At 36.2% G+C, this 27,989-nt stretch overlaps 2 protein-coding genes and 1 pseudogene across 3 annotated transcripts; all 3 read right to left on the bottom strand.

Moving 5' to 3' along the window:
• LOC147491504 (diacylglycerol O-acyltransferase 2D-like) lies at positions 1–5,114 on the bottom strand. The gene is made up of 9 exons (XM_086564832.1): positions 4,718–5,114; positions 4,569–4,643; positions 4,405–4,490; positions 2,740–2,846; positions 2,496–2,651; positions 1,822–1,908; positions 1,167–1,264; positions 950–1,037; positions 1–284 (listed from the first exon to the last, which is right to left on the bottom strand). Exons 1-9 carry the CDS (start codon positions 4,876–4,878, stop codon positions 183–185), a joined length of 960 nt encoding a protein of 319 aa, XP_086420958.1. The 5' UTR covers positions 4,879–5,114; the 3' UTR covers positions 1–182.
• Positions 5,115–6,551: 1,437 nt separating this feature from the next.
• Positions 6,552–12,972, bottom strand: LOC147491503 (protein FAR1-RELATED SEQUENCE 5-like; annotated as a pseudogene). Its single transcript, XR_015197930.1, has 6 exons — positions 10,883–12,972; positions 10,459–10,622; positions 9,154–9,370; positions 8,895–9,018; positions 6,807–6,851; positions 6,552–6,692 (listed from the first exon to the last, which is right to left on the bottom strand). The product of XR_015197930.1 is annotated as a protein FAR1-RELATED SEQUENCE 5-like (transcript).
• Positions 12,973–14,383: 1,411 nt separating this feature from the next.
• LOC147491502 (pyrophosphate--fructose 6-phosphate 1-phosphotransferase subunit alpha) lies at positions 14,384–22,988 on the bottom strand. Its single transcript, XM_086564831.1, has 19 exons — positions 22,611–22,988; positions 22,348–22,520; positions 22,064–22,176; positions 21,163–21,237; positions 20,742–20,855; positions 20,588–20,655; positions 20,305–20,388; positions 19,732–19,785; positions 19,581–19,661; positions 19,386–19,479; positions 18,753–18,826; positions 18,485–18,595; positions 18,293–18,337; positions 18,161–18,217; positions 17,332–17,436; positions 17,132–17,248; positions 16,815–16,918; positions 15,532–15,697; positions 14,384–14,747 (listed from the first exon to the last, which is right to left on the bottom strand). Exons 1-19 carry the CDS (start codon positions 22,698–22,700, stop codon positions 14,622–14,624), a joined length of 1,851 nt encoding a protein of 616 aa, XP_086420957.1. The 5' UTR covers positions 22,701–22,988; the 3' UTR covers positions 14,384–14,621.
• Positions 22,989–27,989: the final 5,001 nt, after the last annotated feature.

Below are 27,989 nucleotides of genomic sequence, written 5' to 3'. Positions count from 1 at the left end.
TCCCCAGAAAAATTCTTTACTACCACCTGAACTGAACTACAATTGAGAGGGAGAAGTTGGGAGGTAACGCTATGAGTTATAATTGTATGTAGACAGGAATTTTCATTCTTCAAAGGGAGCTTTTACGTTTCATTTTCCCTTACTAATTTAATCAAGTTGACGAGTAAATATACATATACAAATCAAAGAATTCTCAGCTCGAGATCAGTGTGGCCAACCCTTGCTTTGTGTCTTTCAAAAAGATCTTCAAGGGCTTGAATATACTTTTTGTGGACCTCATTGACCTGCACAAAAAGATTTGAATTCCTAGTCACTTACGGGTTGGGAGTATTTCTGGAAATGAATATTGGTAGGTTGCAGGCAAAGATATGAAATAATTCCACTGATACCACTACCAGTACCATGCACCCAGTGACGACAGGGTTGCGATACACAGATAAGAAGTTTTAATCAAGTGGGCGGAGCGAACGTTCTGGGCCGAGGGGGGCTATGCGGACAAAAAGTCATTTGGTTGGTTTCTGTCTGTCTGTCCTCATTCCTCGTCTCTCCTCTTCATCCCTCTCCCTCTCCCTCTCCGCTCACGCCCACACTGCATAGCAGTATACTAGTTGTATATAAGAATAAATGCCTTGTGGTTCCTTGTTGAAATTACTAATGGATGACGACCAAAGGATAATTGTCACCGAAAAATACTTTAATAACTTTCCTGAGATTAGTACGACTTACTGATTATTACGCGCCAAAAAACCATTTCAGTATGGTCACCAAGGTTTAACCTCTATTTGACATTATGTCTCACTCATTTATTGAGGGTAACAATGGGATCTCTAGAATGAATGAAAGAATCTTGAGATCTAATGATGAGCACCCAATTCCCCGAGCGACCCTGGGATTCAGGATCCTCCACACTAAATAAAATCGTACGGAAATGGGGGTTGCTGAGTCATACCTCTTCCACAGTAGGTTTTGTTGTTTTTGTGTATTCAATGGGTCTACCCACCACTATATGCATTGGATAGCGAAAGGGCAAAGGTGATCTACAAAGAACAAGACGGATGTCAGTCCGAAGTAGATAAAAAAACGAAACACTTTCTCCCTCAAAACAGGTGTTCCAACTAAATCATAAAAAGAATTAGGGAAATAAACAGCAGAATTAGCAACTTTACCCAAACATTCCCCAGAAGACGATTGGAGTGAACTTGATCGCTCTAGAGAAACGGAGAAAAAGCTTCCCACTGGGCTTCCACCACTTATAAATGTTTGTCTGCACTTCCCGAAATGGCAAATACACTGATTAGTTAGCAGAGCACAGTGACATACTGATATACACCAAGTACAATTCTCCACAGTCAACACTTTTAAATACCAAAGGTGGCAGCAGTATGAACGTAAGCCATTTTAAACCGTTGCAGTCATGGACTCCATATGCAAGGATATTAGCAGACTAGTAGAGAATTTACACAACATCAGAATATAGAAAGTGCATTTCTAAAATCTATGACTGCAAATCTCTAAACAATCATGTCATCTTAACTATATGAATACAGTTTTGTAAGCAATAGAATCTGGTAAAATTCACACATGAAATGAAAGATCTTGACTGAAGCACTTCGTGTCTTCGTCAACATTTTCTTTAAATATTTTTCCTGAAACATTGTAAGCAAAATAGAATAAACTACGATAAAAGAGCGAAAGGCTAAGTTAGCACATACACAAACAGAGATCAGTTGGATGCACCAGCATAGGTTCATTTTGGTATTATTAATGATTTAGAAAAGGGAAACTGTGCATCCATTACTTTATTCTAAAGAATATGGATACCTGGCCAAAGCAAAAAACAGGTACCAAAGGCCGGCCCGACTCCATGGCTATACGAACAAATCCTCTTCTTTGCTTGAGGAAGGCTACCTACAATATATTAAAAATGGAAAGAACAAATTGCATTGTTACTAGAAAGAATTTTAGTTAATAACTAAGCTAGCTCCATCCACTTTCAATGGGTATGCTTGTCAGCCACTTCTTACCATTCACCTATTGGACCAAAAGAGAACAAGAAACAGCTACAGAAACAACATGACCTAAGAAACTATGGTCAGATGTTTTGAAAAAACAGGCTAGGACGAACTAGCAATTCCACATAAAGAGGCCAACTTCGGATGACACGATATATGGACTATAGGGAAGAAGGAGTTCCTTTATCAAGTTTAACAGTGATACTTTCCTCCATAATAGAACAGAGAGATTTGAAAGAGAACGCGAAAAATAAAAATAAAAAAGTTATTTGAAATTTAACACGGCTTAAACTGAAAGTTTGAAAATGATGACAAATAGGCACACAAAATAAGCTGAGAGATGCCCTCTGTGTACTGCTGTTGAGGAATTCCCTAAGTTCATCTTTATCAACTTTCAAGTGTCTTCATGTGCTCACATAGAAATGACTGGAAAAACTCAAAGAAAAGAACTATCATTGCCCACGTTAAAGAAATAAAACAGACCTCAAAATTGCGGTCCATATAAAATGCCTCCTGTACTCCACCTGGCACTATAATACAACTATAACCAGCAGCCAAGAGAGAGATGAAGTTTTTCTTTGTTGCCGATGTAAGCCCCAGCCATGTCCATATTTGCCTTAGAAATGGTGTGTAGAAAACCTGATAAAATTTTTATGAGAAGCAAGATGGGTGGGAAGATAGGAATTTCTCCTTTCTGCTAACTGGCATTGAAATTAACAACACTTACAGCACTGCTTGCGAGGGCCTTGATCTTGGGCAAAGGCATGAAACCCGTGAGATCGGCGAGAGCAACAACTCCAATTGGTAAAACAGAATGTGGTTCATAGGCAAAAACTGTTACATGGCAAGGGAACAATGTACGGATTACAAAAATGAGAAAATGCAAATCCAAGTTAAACTAATGACATCAACATTCGCCGGTGCACGCCATCAACCCAGTCAGAGGCTTAATATTATTCTAATTATCATTCATGCCTACGGAACGACCACTAGGCCTGTTTTAACTTTCAAAATATGTATTACTGCACTTAGCACATACTTGTTGCACCCTGTACATATTCCGTCCACGTACTTGATTTATCTTCTTAGTGTGGCACTTGTGGATCTAACCTCATAGAACTGGACTCGTGAAAATTTTCCACACCTTAACGTCCAGTAATTTCTTACTCCCTTAATAATCTTAAGTATTGCTTAGTAAAATTACGAACTTATCATCTTTGATGGAACACTCGTGAACAATTTGCGCAAAAACAGCATTCCTGGCCTAAGCAGTTTTCGTGCAGAAGCCTACAGAGATTATACATGTTTGTGGACTCGGTCATCTTGTGGAAGAACAGAGTGTGCCTGCAACCCTTTTTACGCCTAAAAAAAATGAAAAAAGATCACTCGTCACACAAAATTTTTGTGAAGTTGATGCTGGAGTTCTGGTTTGGCTTCTTTTACTGCAGATTAGGAGTTACAGACCTCTTCCCTACTAGGTAGCTGTTAATTCTTCAAGGAGCTTACTAACTGTTTACTCCAACAACGCCCAAATATATACAAGAAGGTTTTGAGATTCCTCCAACAGATTCACAAGAATACAAAACATAAGGTATATACTCTTTCCCTTAATCAAGTGTAATACCCTAATCTAGTCTAAAAACATAATAAGCTTAAGACAACAAGGCAAGTTTAGATATACCTTCATGATCCACCAGCACGGGATAGTCCCTAACATGGGGTTTAGGAAGGCCCTAAGGATACTTACACAAAGTATGATTCCCAATTCACTAATACAAGTATCCAGTTATCTAAAGGTAAATTGCTCTGGACTATCAGTCCAAGCGATGGATTTCACCTTCTACCCACTGAACGACAACAAAAGCCCCACTGCCACAGACAGAAGCCTTAGTTTGTCTACTCTAAACTGTTATGCAAATGGCATGTTTACTCAATTTTCTTCGAGAATTGAAGTTGCTTCTTTCCCATTACTCTTTGATTAAAGAGTGGATGCTACTAAAAATTTCAAATATTACCCACATAATTCACCTTCTCATGTAAACTTGATATCTGTTGTACTGTATCCCTGGAATCATTGATCAGCCCATGAAACTAAAAGTTTGTCTCTTTCAAACTGTTATACTAATGGCAATTCAACTCAATTTTCTTGGTGAATTTGAAGATACTTAACCCTACTAAATTTATTTGATGAAAGGATACTTAACTTTACAAATATTAGACACACACACTTGATCAGGATGGAAATGTGTCCCATCTAATTCAACTAGTCATCAAAATGGAAAAGTGTTACAAGATTTAATAGTAAAAAACAGCTAATATCAATTAATAACGATAATAATACAATACAGACATGCAGTATGAAGCTTTCAGGAAAAAGGAAATAGAAGCTTACTATAAGCTTGATTTGGATCGAATGCCTTGATATCTTCCACATGCAGAGTAATTGGAAAGTAGCCACAAGTGTGCTTACATATATACCTGAACTCTCCAAAACATTTACAAAATCAAAACATAATAAAGTTAAAAAAGAAGAGAAAAGAGGAAGTAGCTAATAACCTTGCCAATTTTCTTCCCAGTTTGCTATTAGCATTTACAGGCATAACCATAAGCAATATGAGCAGCCCAATTAGACTGAAAACAATTAAAACCATGTTACTTGTTAAACAAGGATAAGATCATAAGAAAATGAATAACGATTTACGTACGTGCAAGCTTGATTGGTGGAAAGAAAGAATAAAGCTATTAAGAGTAACGCAACGTTGAAGTGAATTGCACCAAGCCAAATGGTAAGTGAAGTTATTGTATGAAATATAGAAGACGGCTTCCCTTTAATAACTGTTAACTCACTAATCTTAGTTTCCTCCATTAGAGATACACACACACCTTGGAACTACTTTTAGAAATGTCCGGAACACTTTTTAAGACTTTGTTTTGTTTTGTGTCAGGTTAGATGTTGTTACGTACACGTGGTTGAATCTTGAGTTCTTTTGGACACGTGGCGGTGATTAAGTTGGTCATGCGATGCGCATGAGCTGAAAATTAGAATGTTTTCTACGGAACTTTCGAGGGGTTGCCTGATTTTGCACTCAACTCTTCAGCTGTGTTGTGTTATTGGCATTTACTCTTTTCTTCACAAAACAATCCATAATTATCTAACTACTACAACTTGGTAATTAGAATATGTATGTCTGTATAGCACAAGATGGAGACTTATTAATGTGTTATCTTCTTTGTGAGTATCATTCAATAGCGTCACATGGAATCACGTTTCTTATTCAATGCTTCTTCCATACCATAATAATGGTAACCCATATATCAACCTTTTTATATTTGGCTGATGAACTCTAAGCACATAAAAAATGCCAATTCATAAATTAAGATGTTTGTGTGCATATCTTTGACACGCTACTTGTACATCCCTCGTTCCTATTATTGTATCCTCTATTGCTTTCTGAAATGAACATTTCTGTACATGTTCGACTTGTTTGTCAAAAGTTGTTGAACAAGTTGTGCAAGACCTTTTGTTTTTGTTTTTTTTTCCTGATAATTCCATCGGCCATATATTAAACTTCAAAAAAATCAGGGTTACATCCTGAGAAAAGAGGTGAAGGCTCCACATCTGTAAATTTTGCCAAGGCCCAAAATATCGATATCGATCAATATATCGGTGTACCCAAAAACCGATATATATTAGATATTTCGGATATATCCATTTTTTTTGTAACCAGTCCAAACTATTTAAAATATCGGAAATATCGGATATATCGGAAATATAATATCAAAAATATCGGATATATATTGGAAATATCAGATTTATATTTTAAAATGGTCAAAAAGTCAACCGATATATATCAATTATATCGGGGATATAAAATTTCATATCGGAAATTCCGATATATATCGGAAAAAAAGAGTTCTATATTCAGTGGATATATGTCGGAAATATCGATGTCGGTGTACCAAAATACCGATATATATCGGCGATATTTTGGTCCATGAATTTTGCTGCCCATTGGGCTACAGTATGGGCCTCATCATTTTCAATTCTTCCACTTATCAGGACAGAAAAACAGTTCCAGTCTAGTGTTTCATCATCTTCTTCCAAAGCTTTGATAACTATTCTGCTGTCTCCTTGTAAACATGCTGCAGGAGTGATTCTTGTAATAAACTTGACTGCTAACTCAGCAGCTAGCAGTTAAGCTAGTTCCACAGTGCTTGCCTTGTATCTTGTAAATCCAGCCCCTACTAAAATATTGCCATCTGCTGCTTTATAGACCACTCCAACAGCACCTTTTGAGGTACATATGGTCATATTTCCATACAAAGAGAAATATGACCATATGTCAGAGCTTATATCTACAGTAGTAGCTAATGCAGTAGGCATAGCAACTTGAAGAGATTGTGATTCTGCTTTAAAAGCTTCCATGTTGTTGTGCCAAATCTGATGTGTCTTCCTCCACAACCACCTTTTTCAAACTTAATAAAGTTCCTAGTCAGCCAGATTTCATATAGGAGAATGATACAGTAAATGCCTCTCCTGCTCAGGTCTTCTGACGCATCTTTAGCTTCTGTTGCTCCATATCTTTTAACACTGCAAGTAATTTTGTTTGATACACTCTGCATCATTGATTTGCACTGTCCACCTCATTCATTGCTACTGCAATTCTCGTCTTCCTCACCCTACAAAACAGGTAAGAGAGTCCATTTGTGATTTGTCAGCTTGGACAACCAAACACAACTGCAAAGGCTACTTACGTACTATTTACCGCGAAACTATAGAAGTTAGCTTCTTACATATGTAGATCCACTATTGTAAACGCTTCAAATCCTCAATTTCACCTATCATTAAAGAAACCATAAAAGTAAAGGAGAACAAAATTAGTGAAAAAAATAGTGAATTCCCTGAAAGGGGCCTGAATTCATTAAGACGAGGAACAAGGAATTGTACTGAACAAGAAGGCAGCTAAAAACTTTAAATGTTAAGACAAGAGGCAATTAAGTATGCTCAATCCCATAATAGAGTATAAGTCATTAAATTGGATCACAAGGGTATTGTTGTTGTAACTTACATAACAGAATCTGTTTAGAGATTAGTTATGACAGATGGACAATAACTGTCCCGTTAGTTTTTTTCATTGGACAGTCTTCATCATCAAGTGAATAGGTGTTTGTTTAGACACAGAAACTGGAAGAGTCTACACTTCCAGACATGTTGTCAATGAACAACACTTTCCTTTCAAATTTAACATTCCAATATCTACACACACTACAAATAATCCTAGACCATCTTTAAATGAGATTCTTGTACCATATTTTCCTTGTACAAGAGCACACACAAACCGTATTAACTCCCAGTCATCTGACATTCATAACTCATCACAACAAATTTCAAATCATTGTTCTCCTTCAAGTTCCACATCACAATCTACTTCATCTAACAGTCCTCCATCTCAAAGCATATCATTTCCACCTCCTCATAACAATATCCTTTCAAATCATTCAAATTCAAACAACCCTGCTTCTAATTCTTAGCAGCATTTCGATGTGTTTGTCCTAAAAAGGGCATAATGTGTGTTTGATTCATGGAAATTATTCCCACACTCGAATATAGGATAAAATTCTATTGGTCAGTTGATCTTTGTGGGATATTTTCCCACTCAAGAGCTATAATCGGACCAAACTCTTCCACTCCCTCCATACTTAAAAATCTTCCCCACACAATTACAACAATTGAGTTGTGAAAAAGTTCCAAACAAATCAAAACTTCAATCCAAATTTACTTTCCCATGGGAAAGTTTCCCACAGATAAAACACAACCATAGTCTAATAGTTGGTGAAATTGAGTGTACAAGATGACATTCAAGCCTGAGATTGCTTGGTTCAACTCTTTGATTGGGTTGTTTATCAGCATTTTCTTCAATCAATTCTTCTTTATGGTTTAATTTGCATTAATATGAAGTAGGTGGTGAAGTAGATATAAAATAACAACTGCAGCAACTTGGGCAGTTAGGCTATGGTGATGTACACAGTAATTCAACCCAAAAATATGTATATACACATAGTAATGTACGATAGCCAAAGATTAAGACCTATTAATGTGTTATCATCTTTTTAAAAAGCAGTGCAACATGAACCCGTGTTTCTTGTTCAGGTCATGCAATCAAAGTTGTGCTACTGTGCTTCTTCCCTACTTATAATAATGGTCGCTACCAACACATCTCTTGACGATATAAGCACATGAAATATGCCAATTCATAATTTTAGTATTGATAAATATCAGTGTTCATTTGGCACAATGCCAGCATTGTGTTGATGTACATGTGACTAAAGAGTGTATTACCACATTGCAACCAAGAAAATACACTACTAATGTAAATTAGTATCAAAAAGAAAAGGGTCCACAATATTTTTATAATTGGTACAGTGACTACCACAAGCACCAGTAATATGCACAAGAAATTTATGTTTCAAGTCTTTCAACAGCCACACTTTTGTACTTGACCAACTATATAAATGTTTCCTAATCTTACCCAAATACCATGTCAAGACTCAAGAGTGAAGGGTCTCAGTGATCCTAAACCATAACTTTCCAGCATCAACCCTGCTTCACCAACACCATATTCTTTATACATAATGTCTAAGGTCTCAAAAGAATTCACAGCTTTTCAGGAAATACATGTTTCACCATTGGCATACTTTACGAACCTAACAAGAATTTACTAACTCAAAAGTGAAGAAACTAGTGTTTGTATCCAATATCAAATCTACTTTACGGCTTTACTAACATCACATTCATTATCCAGATTCCAGAATACTTAGCATTGTCCAGATTCCAGAATACTTAACATCTCACTAGAATGTGTACAAGACTTTACAACTCACCAGCCTGCCCATCATGATATCAGCAACTCGAAGCTGAAAGAAGACACTGGTAGTAGGATTCTGGCATCAGACCCCCAAACTTTACAAAACTTGAAAGCCCTCAATCATATTAGGTTATACCAGACTGCGGCAAAAAACTGAGTTAAGTTAGAGCAACTTTAATTTAGTTTTCCCTTGTCCATATAACCAGCACACTATCAAAGATTTCAACACTAACTGAAAAAATATTGAACAAATGGTGCCAATGTAGTTCACACACCATGAACAAAAGGTAAAGATTGCACATAGGCCCTTTTAGCTCCTAACGATTAATCTTTCAAGCTAACCCTCACACTTTGAGCTTTCAATGACAGCTTTAGCTTTTGCTGCTCCATATCTTTTAACACTGCAAGTAATTTTGTCTGATACACTTTGCATCTTTGATTTGCACTGTCCACTTCATTCGCTAGTTCTGAAATTCTCTGGTCTTTCTCAATCTACAAAATGAGTAAGGGAGTAGCACACATTCGTCATTTGTCAGCATGGAATCTTGGAAAACTGAACAATACATACATAGGCTACTGTATACTAGAATTACTCCAAGATTTCTTTTCTTTTCATTTGTTCACACTTGAGGAGCATATATATATTAAACTACTAAAGCAAGATAGAGACACGAGGAACTTAAAGAACACTGACATTAGCTTCTTTCCATATGTAAATCCACTTTTTAATAGTCTCAAACTTCTTTAATCACTAAGACAACCTCAAGAGTAAAGGGGAATAAACTGTGAGAAGATGATGTATGCCTTAGCAGTTAGCACATTAATAGTTGCAGGCAATTCCCTTTCCCCTAAATGCCAACCATTTGAATCTTAAGGCAAGCAGAACAATAAATTGTAGTGAACATAGAAGGAATGCAGCTAAATACTTCAGATATCACAACAAGCAGGAATGAGCTATTCCCAGCCCATATTTCCAAGGATAATTAAGTTTCCTGCATCAAAACAACATTTTTGGTGTTTCTCAATCTCAGAAGTGTAAGTTGAACAAGTCAGATAGCTTGGAAAGGCTAGAGACGATCTTCTTCAATCCTCCTACCTAGTATTAATTCTTTTTCAACTATCATTTTAACTTGGTTGCACTGCTGCACAGCGATAAGTAACTACTCTTGAAAACGACAACAATGTCAAAACCAGTAAAACTTATTTAACAAGGAATGCTCCTAGCTAAATATAATCCAGGTCATCTTCTTCATGTACACCTTATCGAATTATATACAGCTACAACAAAAATGAAGTTGGGAAAATATCTATGAGCAAAGTGGAGAAATAGTACAAAAGACACAATGAATAAACAGATTGAGTTTAGACATTTATCAATTCATACAGGGAATGTTTTTTCAAGTTTTAGGTAGCAAATCGGTTCCAACTTCTGGTAGGTCCAGTAACAAGAGGGTATGAAATACAGTAGTGCTGTTTAATGAGTGAAAGCAAAAGGGAAATAGAGTATTCAAGTCAACTGCTTAAAAGAATAACTAGTTTAATGCAATTGAAAATTTTAGCACAAGTAAAAATATACATACTGCAGAGCAAGACAGAAGTGGACCCAAAAGATTTGCTTCACTATCACGCAGTTCTATTCTACTTCCATTTACCACAGTTCCAGCCAGTTTGACTCCACGACCATGATTTTTCGCAGCAGCAACTTTCTTTGTAGCCTCTTTTAGAGCATTCATTGCCACATTATCAAGTGAGCCTGTGAGCGGAGCGAACGTTCTGGGCAGAGGGGGGTATGTGGCCCAAAATGTTGTTTGGTAGGTTTGTGTCTGTCCTCAATCTCTCTTCTCTTCTTCTTTGCCAAACACTCTTTCTTCTCTCCAATATCTCTCTCTCCGCCCGGAACCCATCTCTCTCTCCTACTTCTTCGCCCACCCAAAGCCCTAACTCGCACTCTCTCTCTCTCACTCCGCATCTCCACTCACTCCCACTGCTTTGCAGTATACTAGTATATATGTGAAGACTTTGCTCCTTCCTCAACATATTTGATGGCTTCTTGGCGAAGATTGTTATAGTGGACAGTGGAAGACTCTTGAGAATACTAGGCAAATCAATAGAATAATCGTCCACGACAACCCCACTCTTAGCATTCCTTGTCCACCTTTTGAGGACATAATGAGATGGGAGCGTCAGAACATTTGCTACTCTAAACACCGCTAATATGTGCCTACAGAAAATACCACTAAACTGAAACATTTGGCAGCTGCAATTCACTTTCATTTCAAAAACATGAAAAGTTACAACATGTGCTTTTTTATCTTCACCAAATTTTGCCACTCGATAAGTGGTGACTGTCCCAGTATCATCGGTTTTATTTTCAGTAATAACAAGAGTCTCCACTAGTTCATCTTGGAATTTAGTGAATATTCTCCTTGTGAAAAGGTGTGATGCTTGTCTTTCCATAGGAGAAGGGGTCTTTAGAACTGGCTCAGTATTCATTGTATCACAGTCTGGCTTTACTTCCTTTTCATGCCAACTTGCCAGAGCTTTCTCATACTGCTTAATTAGGAATTGTATACTGGTTGAGGCATTAATATACCCGGCAAAAAATGAGTTTATAGTCTCACTACCTTGAGTTATAGACATCTCTCCGAAGAATGTACTCCTCAGGTACACCGGAACCCACTGCTCATGAGTAAGGTACATTGCATGAAGCCACTCATTCCCCTCAAGATTGTACTCCTTGAGCAGTGACTTCCAACACACCTCAAACTCATCAATTGTCTCAGTCATGTTGATGCATTTAAGAAATTCTACTTCGAAAGTTGAATGGGATTGATATACAGGGGACAATTTCTCTTGGGCCTCCCTAAATATGTTCCACTTGCAAAAGCGATGACGAGTGTTAGGGAACACTTGTGCAATGGCCGATTGTATAACCCTGTCCTGGTCAGTTGTGATAGAGACTGGATGCTTACCAGACATAGCTGCAAGCCAAGTTTCAAATAGCCATATGAATGAGGATTCTAACTCATTAAACAGTAGAGCACAACCAAACAATACGAGTTGTCCATGATGATTCAAACTAGTGATTGGGGCGAAAGGAACCCTGTATTTGTTAGTTCTATACGTCGTGTCAAATGTAACGGCATCCCCAAAGCAGGTATAGTTCCTCCTAGAACTTGCATCAGCCCAGAAAATGTTTCCCGCAGAGTATTCACTATCACCTTGGATTGCAAAATAAAAAGCAGGATTCTCTTCTCACATTCGCTTAAGATAATCCAGGACATGCTGACCTCCACTCCCAAGAGATTTCTGCCGACTACCACTCATGTAATTCCGGCAATCCACAGTTGTAAACCCAACATTGTTAATTCCACCAGACTCCTTCACTAGCACCGACATTACCCCACTTGGTCCAATACCTGCTGCCTGAAGAGTATCAATTAAACTTCGAGCAGGGCCTGACACATTCCTATGTGATCGAAGGCTATGCACTTTATCAGGTGGAACAAGCTCATGATTATGTTCTTCCACAAATTTCAACACAACCCATTTCCCAGATTCCTGTTTCTTAACCATGAACATTGCCTTACAACCACACGTTGACGTTTAGACGGACTCTCAACACTTCCATCACCATTACTACGCTCATGCTCTTGGCAAAACCCTTGTCTAGAAGACTAGAACATACAATCTGTCTACAAAATTATGGCACCATCACGACACGACCTATGATACACACTAATCCGAGTACTAAATCCAACTCGATGAGCAAAAAATCCGAACTGCCTCTTCCGAATCAAACTCCATACCCTCATGAGGGTCAAGACTAGAGTCTCCCTCACTCTCAGCAGCAAAAACGTCATGCCCAACAGTAGTGTTGTCCACATTATCATAACCATACTCACATTCATCACCAGAGCCTATATCGAATTCCATCCCCTCATTTACCAGATTGAAAGGTGCAAATTCCATGATTACAAATGTTGGGGCCTTAACAGTTTTATATCAATTCTACTCTAAATATGAATATAAGTATATAAGTAACAATAAAGTAAAGAACTTTTTACAATTTGACATGTTGGGCAAGAGAAAAAACTGACCAGAGAGCTCTGTTTTAATGGAACGTTGAGTCCAGAAGCTGCACAGTTGCAAAATTTCAGGTGAGGAATGCAAAAGTAAGAAATGGGAATGGGCATTTTAGTGGCATGTGTTGAAGTGGTTATAAATTTCGGAAGAATATGATTTTTTGTGGATTGTTTTATATATCATATATCTGAAATCTTAAGCTTTATTTTAATTAGAGCATCCCAATGCAAGTGAAAATAATTCCCCCCTATCACCGCCACCTATCACCGCCACGTAGGCAGTTATTTACCAATTTTTCACCGTTTTGGTGAAAAACAAGGTGAAGTTGTGCAATGCAAAGGTGAAAAAAAAATCTCGGACGGGATGTTGGATTATGTCTGGAAGCTTTTTGATTGAGACGGAATGTAACATTCAGTTTGATATTTTATCTTAAGTTAAAAAAAACCGAAAAAACGCGAAACGGAATGAAACATTCCGTCAGAAAAAAAAACCGATTTTGTTTTAAAAAACACACGAGACGGAATCTAACATCCCGTCCGAAGTTAACAAGTCAGCCACTATCTAGGTGAAAGGTTTCACCTTGAAATCAAATGGAAAAAAATCACGAGTTTTTCACCTCTGCATTGTACATCCATTTTCCCCAAAAACTGGTGACTTTTTTCACAAACCCCTCATAATCCCCTGCATTGGGAATGCTCTTAGCGTGTGTTATATTCACTAGTGCTCAAGTTGGTGCTTCCAATTATGCTTATATATATCTTAAAATTGTGTATTTATTGTTGAAGTTGATTGTGGCAACACGCTATTTGTCCTACATGCCCACAAGGCTACAATAAAAAGACTGGCATACTGAACTTTCTGGGTTGGAAGGGCTCTACCCCGAAAAAAACATGAGCAATGGGCATGTTGTTTCAGGGCCAGGTAAGATTTTGCTGCTAAAAGGTTGAGCTATTTACATGATTCAGAGGGGATTAAAAAGGAAATTGTTGATAAACGCGACGTCATTATCTTAATACACCACTTGCTAGTCCTAGAAAACTATAGATTTCGCTGGACTTGCTGTACGAAACGTTTGCAGCTATAATATCAAATGCACCAGGTGCCCACAATGCACCGAAAAATTCTTCTTGGAATTATTTGCAAGTCCTATACTATCAAATGACCGAAATATGGTGATTGACGACGACATACAGTAGTATGGGCCAGGTAATATCACTCATGAAATGCATAAAATCCAAAAGATAACAAGTTCATGGACCAAATTTAAAAAAGTAACATCAAATAAACTACAAAGAATGGCTAGAAAACTTCCCTATCAGACGCATCAATCTCAATAACATCAACTAAGGATTTTAAGAATCCTTGCATATCTGCAGTAAAAATTTCAACACGCTGAAACAGAATAGTAACTGACAAATATTTGAAGGAAAATGCTTGCATTATATGGTTCCCGGTGGCATCAAAACACTCATGGCGATCACGTATTGATCTCTACAAATTCCACCCCTAACATCATTGAAAATTCTAATGATCACAATGTTTATACAAACTCGGAGATCCTATCACAAAAATAAAAAAGCCAAGAAAAACAAAAGCATAATGAAAGGGAAAAGTGGTTTTCCTTTGTGCGAAACTAGTAGATGAAGTAACTCATAACTTAGACAGGCGTCGAACCAGTTGACGAAGGAGAAATTACGGAGAGAATGTCCGTCACTGAAGCCATGGCACTCAAAGCTGCTTTCAACACATCCTGAGAGCATCCTGGTTTCACAATGTTTCTCACCTAAAAAGCGGAAGAGGAAAGTGTAAGGAAATGATGGAAAAAAATCATTTGAAAAGAAGAATACACATAGTGCTAATGTTGTCTACGCCAACTTCCACATAAACATATCAATGTGTTTCTCATTTTAAGTAAAAGCCTGATCAGGAGTCCGGTAGAAAACCAAATTTACAGGTACTTCTTTTCCTTATAATGAAAGGTTCTGAACAATGTTTTCCCAACAATGCGAAATTTTTGCTGAAAACCCACATTTACTTTCTTCTAAGAATACCATAAACATAAATTTTTTAGAAGATTAACTTCTAGCTATCAATCGAAGATGCCATATTTTATAGCTTTTAATCTAAGTTATGGTCTGACCACATGTCCCATCTCCAACAAATAAAATTCAAACACGTGTGAAATGCAGTCCACATCAACATAAAGTTTTTGAGCTGTTTGGCTAATAACTTCTGTGGGATGCTATTAGTTTGGAGATGGGGCCATCTGGGAAGCTATACAAATACGCAAATTCACACACAACAAACCAAAAAACGAGAAAAGCGAATTTGTTCATGGCTATCAAATCTAAATGACTAGAGATGCAAGATAAATCTAGAAATAAGGAACACTGTCTTGGCATATAAAACAAACAATCAGAAGTAAGATAAGGACATAAGGTACTTGGAGACAAGACTCTTTGCCCTTGGCAACTTACTGATCTGGAAATCAAAGTAACATTGTGCAAATGTGAGTACTGAGTTACAAAATATAGAGGAAAAAGAAAAGGCTGTTATAACTTAGGCACCTTATCAAGATACTCCTGCAACTTCTTTATCCGACCCATGTAGTCTTGGTCTTCAACGCACAAAGTCACGGTCTTAGTATCAGCCCCAGGTCCATCAAATTGAAGAGGACCAGGGTTTCTGTAGACGTCATCCATCAAAAATTTTGTCGCATTTTGTCTCAGCAACCTGACAACAAAGCCCATCATTCTCACGAAAAGCCAAATTAGGAATAAAAGAAAAACAAATGTTTATGATGATCAATGAACCATTCGGTTCTTCATATGGTGTGTTATCTTAAATCAAATTTTAACAGTCAATAACCTAGAAAGACGAGGGATGAGTATTCCAAACATCTGTGTAAGGTGTGGAACCGAAGAGGAGACAATTATGCATCTGTTCATGGAATGTAATGTGGCCAAACAAGTTTGGAATGACTTAACAGCTGGGATAGTTACTTTTAATTCATCAGCGCCTACTTTTTTGGAGCTAAAGGATGTGTTTCTTCTATGGCCGAAACCTGCTGTTACAAATTTTGGGAGAAGGGTATGGGAAGTGATGTCGTACGCGGCTATGTGGTGTTTGTGGAGAGATAGAAATGACCTGATTTTTCACAACAAGTCTATGTGGTGTTTGTGGAGAGATAGAAATGACCTGATTTTTCACAACATGTCTACAACGGTGGGAAAGATTACAACATTTGTAAAGGCGTGCATATGGTATTGGGTTTCTAACATTCCGGAGAAGTGGTAGAAGATTCATGGAGTTTATGACTAACTTGGCTACTGTTATCCAAGGCAACACAATATAAGAGCTATGTTACATGTATTTGGCTGTTTTTGGTGGATGAGAGGACCTCCCTCTTTTGTTCAACAGGAACAATATGTAACCATCCTTGATTGATTTTAATAAAATTCTTTATCAATAAAAAAAAATAACAATCTTTAAACCTAACTTTTAGAGAATTTTAATTATGTCCTTTGTCATATTCCAAGCTTTCTAGAAGGACATTGTTATGAGTATGTATTCCCCACATCAGAATGACTTGTATAATGTACTAAAATCTAGTTCTGCATAATTTACTGGTAAAATATGTTAAATAACTAAAAATTCGCTCAAAATTGGAATCATCAAGGGTCCATAATGCTATTATGACCTAATTCTTGTTTTTGCTCCCTTTCAGCTAAGCGTTTTTCTCCATCAAAAACTCTATCATGAATCCCAAGGGGTAAATTTCCTACTCTCTCTCCCCTGAGTCCAGTAAGCAACCATATAGAAATATAAACTTATGGCAAAAGAGACATACTCATATGCTTTGCCTGTCAGATCAACAGCAGCAGGATGAACAGCAGGCTTTCCTATGGAGGAGATCCCCGGACCACGCGAATATCGCTTTACTGTCATCATCGCCTGACAAAACAAACAAATCACGTCACTAATCAACCATTATTGACAAGGCCAAGAAGTACATTGTTTAGATTGACAGAAGCCAGACAAGTAGGACTAGTAATATAATCTACAGAATCAGATGTTATTATCAAGTCCACGTCAGTCAGAAGCCCAGAAGACACCAACAGTCCAAACACAGATTTTAATATCATAGCCAAGCAAAACATGTTCTACCGATATTGGTGCAGCACCGCAACGCCACTTGTTTAGAGGACTTTTCAAGTTTGTAACAGTTGCCATGTAACCATTCAAGCCGGCAGCTAAAATATGATAGGAGACATGCCCAAGAACCTGTACCAATTAAAATCATTAATTACTACAGAGACAACAGCTGAAGAGCTGGAGAAGGAAGGTTGAAAGTAATGATAACCTACATAGGCATAATCACAATCAAATTTTGATGGCAAAGACCCTCGAGCCTGATAACCAAAGAAGTGGCAGATAGCATTGAACTTCTTTCCCTTGTACGTCCCTTCTTTCTGTACACATCATCAAAAAAAAATCAAGGTAAAACATAGCTAGTAGATATAACAGACCATTAACACGAGCAACATTTTCAAGGCTGCCCATCCTTAGGGACCATTCCTTCTATTAATTGTATTGCTCACAGAAGAAAAATTTTATGCTCACAACAGAATAAGTATAAATCCCGATGGCAGTGAACAATTGCCATAAAAGGCCAAAATGGACAAACGAGAAAAGGGATTAATATCGCAATATAAGACGATTCACATTACTAAAGCTAGGATATGAATTTCAAATCCTCAAATACATTATTCTTCTCTACTCCGCAAATTGTTAGCCTTGTAAGATTCTCCTTATATGGATATATCAACCGTCAAGTCTGGAACTACCAAGACAAAACCATTTTTACTGCAATACTGCTTCTTTTGAAAAAAGACTGAAATTTCTTCAGAAAGAATTGAGCACAACTTTGCTTAGTACACGCACTTAAATCTCAGAAGTTGCACATAAGACGGAGAATTCAAGGAGGGTACTCTCCCCAAAATTCAAGTAGCTAAAGAAGAGATGACCTTCTGGCATCCATGTGACTAACCGACTAAGGTTGTGGTCAAACTAAGAATTTCAAAATACAAATAAACAAAGCAAAGCATTTAAATAAGAACTTTGCGAACCAAAATACAGTAGCAAAACCAATATAAAAATCTTCCAAAAAAACAAAACTATGCCAAAAGAACCTACCAAGCGCTTGTTCATTTCTGTCTCCACCAAATGAGCTAGAAGTTTCTCTGTCTCAATCTGAAATAGAAACCAAGAGTAAGTCATGATAAATGATAAAATCCTTTTCTCAAAAGCACCAAGCCAGTCTCATACCTGTGATAACTGTGCAGAATCATCAGATTCAGGATGAAGCAGCAGCTGGACAACATAAAATATTGATTCAGATGAATATCATTAAGCAGCATTAGACGGGAAGACTCAAACACACACACACACACACACACACACACACACACACACAGAGAGAGAGAGAGAGAGAGAGAGAGAGAGAGAGAGAGAGAGAACCTGTTTCTTGATAAAAGGTGGCAAAAATTCAAACAAGGCAGATGCCCAGGGTGAAAGTTGTGAAGAAATGTTGTCGACAGAAACACCTTGTCTGTGCAAGCCATGAATTTCCTGGATAGGTGATTACGGTCACCAAAGCATCACCTCAAATTAGTAACTTTTTATGTTTGAAACTAAAAAGAGCAAATTCATTCTTATGGATAGATGCCAATAAGAGCTACATTGACAGATTCGATGGGTGAACTCATTAAGAAATCATGTAGGTTACCTGTAAGAGTGCGTACACTTCAGGAATGCTTTCAATTATCCCCTCAGGTAAAAGGATGACTCCATGATTCTTGTCTGTTAGCAGAATCATATAAAAGTGATAAGTTCATTAATAACGGAAAGTTTGAGACAACAGAATAAAAAATATAACACAATGTCTCCATATACTTCTCTTTGCAGTTATTTTAAATCATAGCATAACTGACAGATTTAAATCCTTTGATTTCTAACATAATCAATGTGCATAAAAATTGCCAATTCTAAAAAAATCTGTGTCCCCATTTTGATGTTTAAGTGTCACCTTTACACTGTTTCAGATGTAGCCTCTACCCTTATGGTAAATAAGGTTGTGTTTATCACCGTTTGAGGCTTTGAGCTGCACTTCTTTATTTTTTGAAATTAATAGGTAATTGTAATCACCAAAAGTCACAGACCATTGCCACATATCCAGATAAAGTATAAGGGATTATAATTGGATTCTACTATAATATTGTTTCAATTAGTCATTTAGAAACTGGATAAACTATAATTGAATATAACTTGATCTATATGTGAGGATCAATTAGTTATTTAGAAAATCAAAGTTTCAATAACTAACAAAGTATAGTAAATAAACAGAGCCTTGATTGCAGACCTTGTTCTGCTCTGGCTTGAACTGCATCACAAATTTGTTTCGTCAGATCAAACAAAGTGAGCTTAGATGAAGCAATCTCCTCCCCAAGGATAACCTGAGGAACAAGTACGACAAATCAAGTGCCACTTAAAAAAAGTGGAAGCAGTTACACCAAGAATTGTCAATGACAGATGATCTCAGACAAAAGAAGCATACCATATTTGGGTGTGACTGAAGAGTGCACTCCAAAGCAACATGTGATGCCTTTCGACCCATGAGTCTGATAAAATAGTAATACTGGAAGAACAAATTCAAGGTTCAGCTGAGATAGGGTCAAAACTGTGTACGCTTGTATTAAGCCGATTACCTTTTCAGCAGAGAGAGCATCTGTGCAGACATTACTTATGAGCTGGGAATTGACCTGGAAACAAGGTATAGCAGACAATCTCTATTATTTTTCACAGCTGCGTGACTGTCAAGTGTAGTAGTAAAACAGCATAAGGATATAAAATTTGTGTGTGTGTGTGTGTGTGGGGTGGGGGGGTATGAGACTAAATTGACAGTCAACTTTGATTTTATACATTAGTAAAGGCTTGAGACTAAATTGAAAACTTTATTTTTCTCTTTTGCAACTATACAGTATATTGTTTTTCTCAGCACACCTACGGCAACAAAAGTTCATCCTAGAAAACCATAGTCAATATCTTGTACAATTCCTTAGGCTTCCAGTCAATTATTGCCTGATTTATATTTGTGATAACTGATAAGTAATACGTATGAGACAAGCTTAATCCAGCCTTAACAAGTCATAAAGGGGGTATGAAAGGCACCTTTGGCAACCATATGTACTAACAGTCGCAAAAAAATCTTTTTCATATGAAACCCCAAAAAAGTCATGAAACTAGGACTTAAAGTAACTGTCAAGATCATACCCAATTACCTTACAAATTGTATCAAAGCCAACATTAGCTTCAACAAACTGATTTTTCAAATCCCCATTCAGTGTAACAGGAACCCCGACCACCTGCAAGACCCAAACTATTACATACTTACACAGTTAAGATAATAGAGAAATAATTGACAGGATTACTCTAAAAGCACTTTTCTTAAGTAAGATATAAAAAATAAGTATTTATAGATGTCCCTAATATTTTCATAAACTAGCTCTGGAAATTGTTAATGTCTAAAAAAAACTTATGACTACTGTTTGTACTCTAAAGTACCTTTGTAGGACACTTTGCTTCTGCAAATGTTTCTGCTAGCTGAGCAGCATCAGTGTTTGAAGTAACACCTTAATAAGTAAAATTGTTAGAATATAAGGCAATAAACTTTAATGTTTGTCATTGCAGAAGACGATACAGAATATATTAAATCTACCTCCAATAATGACAAGACCATCCAATTTCAAGGCCTTGCAGGTGGCTAATGCAGCATTAACTTGCTCAGTAGTTTTTATTTGATCTTTTGTGCGGCCCAGCAGATCATAACCACCTTCACAAGTTAAAAAACCATAAATGAAACTCTGGAGTTAATAATTACATATATTTAACTCATTGATTGACTAGGCACATTGACAAAAGAAATTCCAGAATGCAATTTATATTTTTTTGGTGCTCTCTACAGCTCTACTTTCATTCAAAATATGCATAGATTAGAACCAACAAACAAATAAAGAATCATCCAGACTCCAGAGATTTACATATAAAAAGAGCAATATTAATCGAAAACAGAGCTGGCAGAAGATAATTTCAGTCTGTACTAAGGTCCCAGAGACCTTCTACAAAAAACTAAGAGCTACCTTGATTTTTATAGGTTGAAAGAACATCATCAGTGATCTCTAGAGTTTTCTGTGCAAATAGACCTTCAGATCCACCTGTTTTAAAAAAGAAAAATATAGTAAAGCAGGCAAACTCAGTTCAGAACTTAACCAAGTAATATCAGCTGATGGCAGATTAAGCCATCTTTAACTTAGTGAATTCCCAGTTCTTGACACCCCTTTGCTGAACCTCTCAGGTGCTCAATTCTGGTCGAGACAAAAACTATTGTTCTAAGCGAGATAATTAAAACTCCAGTTAAGAATAAATGCTAGCTTAAGTTCTTTCCCGGGGTATTGCCAATGCAAGGTTACTTTGTTAGAAGAACAAGTGTTGAGTGAAACTCACCCAATTGCACAAAAAATCCATTTCAATGCAAGGTTGAACTGTTAGATTATTATTCACCCGGTGACTTCAACCTATACTGTCAAAGGCGAGAGACGGGTGAGGCGTTGGACCTCTCCACTGGCGCAATGGCGCCTTAGCGACGCCTTAAATCTCGAGCATTTTTCTCAACAAGAACACCCATCATATGAAGATGAGCCTGACTAAAACACAAAATACGGGCCTAAACTTAAACATATGAGTCTGACCTGGACTCATACATAAGAAGCTGGTCCTCGACATAAAGACTATAAAGTTTCAAGTATGCAATTAAGATTGTTCGTGGAATCATGAAAACAGTTTTAGGGTGAAAATCAAAATGGACAGCAAATGCGGAGGAATAGTTTTCCCTCCTTTTATTTTCTACTATTCACATGAATTGAAAATCATGAAGAGGGAACCAGCATAAACCGCATGAAAACATAGTATTCAGGCTAAGAGGCCTTACCCTGTAATATCAGGTATGAGAAACAACAAAAATGATAAAATTAAGAAAATTACCAAGAAATCCGAGCAATATACTGTTAGGGTTGTGCAATTTGAGAGCAGTGTAAATTCCCCATATTACATTGTGCCCTCCTGGAGATTGTCTACCGCAGAAGACCACTCCCACCCTGCGAAAAACGAAATAAATAGACAAACTGAAAACTGGTACATAAACCACATATTAAGGCATGAGCATATTCAGCTAAAGTTTATCTAATACTTATTTTTCGCTTAACCTTTCACTACGTTTCAAACACAAATAAAATGACAATATGATTATCAAGTAAGTACAAGTAGACCTTATTGGTGGATGTTCAGTTATAATTTGAGCATCAGGGACCTGAGATGTTGCCCTAAGAAAGTGAGCCAAAGGCTGACCATATGTGTGTGGAAACGCCCGGCTTATGCTGTGCGCACCAGATGGGTCAGCAGTAGTTGTTGCATCACCAAATTCAACCCTGATTGTAGTTCCCTGCATTATTAATGGAAACAAGTCAAATATTAGCAGGCATCAATACAATGAAAACAAGTAACAAACAAATAGAGATGAGAGTTTTGGAACCTGAAGACAAGGAGGGAGTTCAGGTTGATAAAGAGAACGATGTTTTTGTAGATCTGACAATTCTCTCTCAACGCCGAAGTCTGAATCCATTTTTTCACTTTTTTTTTTTTTTTTTTTTTTTTTTAAAACTTTATATAGTTAGTTCAGTCTTCAGTGCGGCGATACTACCAAAACTGGTGTCCAGTAACTCATTCGGTCTCGATTTCGCTTTATATTGCATTTTTGCCATTACTTTTATTTTTGGGATCACGAATCCTTCCAGGGATATTCCTGTCCAGCTCGGAAAATATATTCTTGGTTTTTAAGCAACCAGATTTTTAAGTCTCACCACCATGGTTTGGTACTGGCCCAAACCTGGGTGCCAATTTTAGATCTCTCTAACTTCTCCTCCTACTTGTAGACTTATAGGTTGTGTTTGGTTTGCTCAAATTCAATTCCAAAATGAAATTAGATTCTTTGATTTTTCAATAAACTGGATTATGTTTGTCTTGTTATAAATGGAAAATTTTATTTTTAGTTGAGTTTAGTTTGGGAGTACTAGATCAAGTCTTATGAAACCTGAAGCATTCAATCAAAACCTGCTATCTTCACACCTTTCCTCCTCTCATGGAGTGGCCAAAGTTAGAAAACAACTGTTTGTTTGTTTTTTTTTTTTTTTTTTTTTTTTTTTTTTCCTGAAAGTGGAGGTTGCTTTTCTCCTTTTCAACCCATTTAAAGAATTCGTTTTCCAGTTTTCCACTTTCCGAGTTTAACCAAACAGTTGAGAGTTTTCAATTTCCATGAAAACACTTTCTTTTCCTCACTTTTTTTTTAACCAAACACAATAAAATTGCTTACGAGAGGGGTGATAAAATTATGAGGTCAATAAAAACTAACAACTATACCAAGTTATAGATTCAATTAAACAACCAAATGTTTTTATCGGGTACAAAAAGTATTGGCCTAAACGTAAAAGATTTTGCGACTCTCAAACCGAAAGCAATAAGTGATTCTATTGTTTAAAATGTTACTTGCTGTTCTATGTCATACCATGCCAAAATAAATAAATAGAAAATAAAAATTATTTAGAGAGGTACCCCGCACTCATTTTATTTAGGGTTACATGTTACTATTATATTGGATTACAATTTCCATGTCCAGGGTAATAAATACATTTTACTTGAGTTTATTATCTCCTTTAAAAAACAAGTTTGGAAGCAAATCACCAAAAATAAGAGAGAGAGAGAGAGAGTGTGTGTCTTCTCAACCATCCTTTCAATATTATCCAAGTACACTAAAAGTAGATTAATTTGACAAAACTAAAAATGTTGAAAAACCACAAATGAAAAATCGACAAAGGTAGCTTGTATATATCTATATTTCATAAAAGATTATGTTAGATGAAGTGTGTGTGTCTAATAATAACAAAATGAGTAAGTCAAATGACAATACAATATTAGTAAATCAAGTGATAATTCTTTTCTTAAAGATCGAATAAAAGAGAAACATATTTGGGCACCGAAATTGTTTTTTTGCGGTCAAATAATTGAGATGTTGACATTGTATATTTTAATAAAATAGGCGAAATGAGTATAAGTGAAATAAGAGAATCACATGTGGTTGGTGGAATTCTCTCTCTCTCTCTGTTTGAGTCCCTATACGATTGACATGATATGACTCGAGGCAAATAACAATATCAATGAATTAAAATTTAAAAGTAAACTATTTTTAAAAAAAAAAAACTCTATGGTTCTCCTAGTTTCTTCTTGTAAGAGATTGTTAAACAATATAGTTGAAATATGAAAGTTTTCATCATGAATTTGCATGACCAGATAATTTTTGAGTTTTTGTCGTCTCATTTTGCAATATTAGCAATAGTAAATGTTTGGATGTTGTTTAGTCTATTGGTGATCTATACAACTACTTGTATGGTGTAGTTATTTATATTAGATTTGATGGAGAATTTCATTTATGAAATGACGAGGAAATGGGACAGAGATTCCATTTCTGGAGATGGAAGCATAATGAATGAAGGATTTGAATAACAAATTCACGTGTTAAGGGTTGATAAAAAGTTCCGCAAAACAAAAATATTTTCATTTTTGAAAAACTAATTTTCGAAATTCAAGTATACACCCACACAAACTTGAAAAGGCTGAGAGCATTTCCGAAAATAATTAAATACCGTTATGTGGACTATGTCTCAGGGCACATCATTGTTGAAGGTTTTAAGAGCAATTTGGAATATTACGTAAAAAGTAATTTCTCAAATTTCTTTTATTTTAATAGGACTAGAAATTGCCACTCTTTAAATGAGAAAGGGAGACAGATTTTTAGGAGTTTGTTGATAGGTTATAACAGACTTTGTGAACACCAAATATACTATTTAAAGATATAGTATTTTTGAATGATGACCACCACTAGAAAATCTTAAAGATATAGCTTTTTACTTCAAGTAAAATATCTTAATGATCTTGGGCGTATGCCCGGGTCCAAAATCTAGTAGCAACTAAAATGGACTTTAGTTTAACTTGACACTACTATTTCTCCCTCTATTGTTGCATCTCCAGCCACCTTCACAAGACTTTCTCACTTTGTATACTATTTGTTATGAAATACGTGGGCTTATATGGATGCCCACCATTGAGCCCATATGGGACACCTCCTCATATGTGTTTATCCTGGTAATATTTTATCTTGGTATTTATCCTGGTAATCCTCTATTTTGGTGTTTATCTTGTAATCCTTTATCTTGTAAATGATGTTACCTAGTTGTATATAAAGGTAACCTCCTCCCATTTATACTTACTCTCAATTAATAAGATTTCTCTCTATTACATTCTCTCAATGATTCAATACATGTTAAGTTAGTGTGGTGTTCTCTTTAAGTCTGTTTAATTCTAACACGTTTGTTTAATTCTAATACGTTATCAGCACGATAGTCTATAGTTTTGGATTAAAGGTATGTGTTTTGCTTACGATTAATGGTATGTGTTTAACTTGTGATTAAATCGTAATCGATACTGTTGATATCATATTAAATTAAAACTTATATTCTACTAAGTCGAATTTAACTTTCTTAAAAAAAATCCTTTTTTTTTTTTTTTTTTTTTTTTTTTTTTTTTTTTTCCGTCATAGGTATGTTATTAAGAGATATTAGTATATTGTGTATCATTGTCTCACGTTTCATGTGTATCGGTATAAATAATTATAGCCCAACGCCCAAAACCCAAAACGAGTGGACCATTCAATTGATTGAGCCATTAACCGTTAAAAGACCAGAACCAGATAGCTAATAAGTGGTTTTGTCATTTTCCGTGTGAGGTTTTAGAATAGAAAGGGGTTCAAAATAAATTTGTGGACAAGCAACAATAGAATAAGATTTCCTTGTCCACAAGACCTCTCTCCCGTTTTGGAGATTTCTTAACTCTTGGTGGATCCCAAGGCTTTTCCCAAAAAAAATTGAATATTAAAATTTCCAGCCCCAAGCCTCCCTTTACTGCTGTGTTTTCCTGCTTGATTTTCTATTCTAACCGAAAACTAAAAAAGCTATTTTCAACCAATAGAATTGTGTTTTTCTCCAGTCCACAAATTTGGACTCAAAGGGGTTTTATTATTCAGTCATGGGTTTGTCCATTAGTTAGTTGTGTGAAAATGCAATAATATATGGGCTTAAACTCAACTCTCGATGGTTATGTCCTACTTAAATGCAATTATTTCGTCTTGTCTTTAACAAGAAGAAGCTTTCCACACCTTTATTATTCCTAAAAATACACTAAAACACTAACTAATATCTAAGATTCTCTTTACTACTTTTTATCGTTAATTATTCAGTTAACAAGAAGAGGTATCGTTAAAGGTCATTACATTTTTTTTATATGGGCTTGTGGACTTGTGGGTTCAAAATGTACCCTTGTTTAATTTTTGCCAAAAGGGATGATACCATATGCAACTTTAATTTTCGTTTAATTTTCTACCCAAGTTATCCTTATGGCGAATTGCTCAAGTTGGAAGCATAACACTAGTATGGTTCATTCACTTATTAAATTTAAAATTCATTCACTTATTAAGTTTCAAAGTAAATTTTCAAGAATAGGTATGATCACCAGAAGATGGTCATACTACAAAATGTTCAAAGTGAATGACTCAACCTGAGGTTCCAAGACTATAAAATGGTTTATGAATACAACTCTGCTTTGTTTAATATAGTTTCTCGGTTGAAATTGTGTGGTGAAAAGGTAACTGATAAGCAGATGCTAGAGAAAACTTTTTCTACCTTTCATGCCTCAAATGTGATCCTGCTGCAGCAGTATCGAGAGAGACGATTCTCCAAATATTCTGATCTTATAACATGTCTCCTTGTTGCGGAGCAAAATAGTAACCTTTTAATCAAGAACTATAACTCTAGACTAACTGGAGCGATGATAATTCCTGAAGCAAATGCCAACCTTGGTCAAGACAGAGGAAAAATGGGACGTGGGCAAGACAAATTCTCCAAAAGAGGAAAATCTAAAAGAGGTGGATATAATAACTACTCCAGAAGAGATAGTTATATATGCCCAAATAATAGTATGAAATTCAAAAAGCAAAAGAGGTGGTCTGTGCTAATCAAAATTCAGATAACACCTGCTACAGATGTGGAGAACCTGGCATTGGTCACGTACTTGTCATACACCGGCACATCTGGTAGAAGAATACAGGGCCTCTGTTAATGCCATGGAGATGGAGACAAATGTGGTGGAAGGATTTGATACTGGAATACCATTGGACGTTACACCATTGAATTGTAATGATTTCTTCGAGGATGCTGATGGCCGACCTCTCAGTAATGAATCATTTGATGCTATGTTTGAACCATTACCAAACTAGATCCAGAAGATCTAAATTTTACTATTACTTGTCTAATTAGTAGACAACTTAGTTATTTTTTGTTTTTAAGTTTGATTTTTCCTCATTAGGTAATGGTAACTATTGTTTTTTCTATATTATTTTGAGTTGGAATTAGAAGGTATTAGTCATTATTCTATGATTGTCTAATTACATTAATTTATTTTATTCTATGGTTTTCTCTATAAAGGTTTGGATCGTGGAATGCATGATTGTGATAATAACTTATGTGTAGTCGACATTGCCACAACACACACAATACTGAAAAACCAGAAGTTTTTCTCAGAGTTGGTTTTTAATCCACGAAATGTATCCACCATAGTGGGACCGGTACAAATCATTGAAGGCTCCGGAAGAACCCATATCATATTACCAAATGGTACTCATATATTCATCAAAGAAGCATTATTTTCAAGTAGTTCCAGAAGAAACTTACTTACCTTTAAAGACATCAAAATGAATGGGTACCATATGGAAACCATAAGTGAAGAAAACAATGAATATTTATGCATC

This window comes from Coptis chinensis, chromosome 6 (assembly GCF_015680905.1).
Source record: "Coptis chinensis isolate HL-2020 chromosome 6, ASM1568090v1, whole genome shotgun sequence".
Classification (NCBI taxonomy): Eukaryota; Viridiplantae; Streptophyta; class Magnoliopsida; order Ranunculales; family Ranunculaceae; genus Coptis; species Coptis chinensis.
The sequence above is the reverse complement of the archived record's forward strand: the minus strand, read 5'-3'. Positions and strand labels throughout refer to the sequence as shown.

Coding starts and splice junctions, on each gene's coding strand:
- LOC147491502 (XM_086564831.1), bottom strand. CDS start 22,700: ATGGATTCAGACTTCGGCGTTGAGAGAGAATTGTCAGATCTACAAAAA. Junction 18,596..18,752: donor AAGTGTACGCACTCTTACAG/GTAACCTACATG, acceptor TCACCTATCCAG/GAAATTCATGGCTTGCACAG. Junction 15,698..16,814: donor CTGACAGGCAAAGCATATGA/GTATGTCTCTTT, acceptor CTTTGTTGTCAG/GTTGCTGAGACAAAATGCGA.
- LOC147491504 (XM_086564832.1), bottom strand. CDS start 4,878: ATGGAGGAAACTAAGATTAGTGAGTTAACAGTTATTAAAGGGAAGCCG. Junction 4,491..4,568: donor CTGGGAAGAAAATTGGCAAG/GTTATTAGCTAC, acceptor TGGAGAGTTCAG/GTATATATGTAAGCACACTT. Junction 2,652..2,739: donor AGGCCCTCGCAAGCAGTGCT/GTAAGTGTTGTT, acceptor AAATTTTATCAG/GTTTTCTACACACCATTTCT.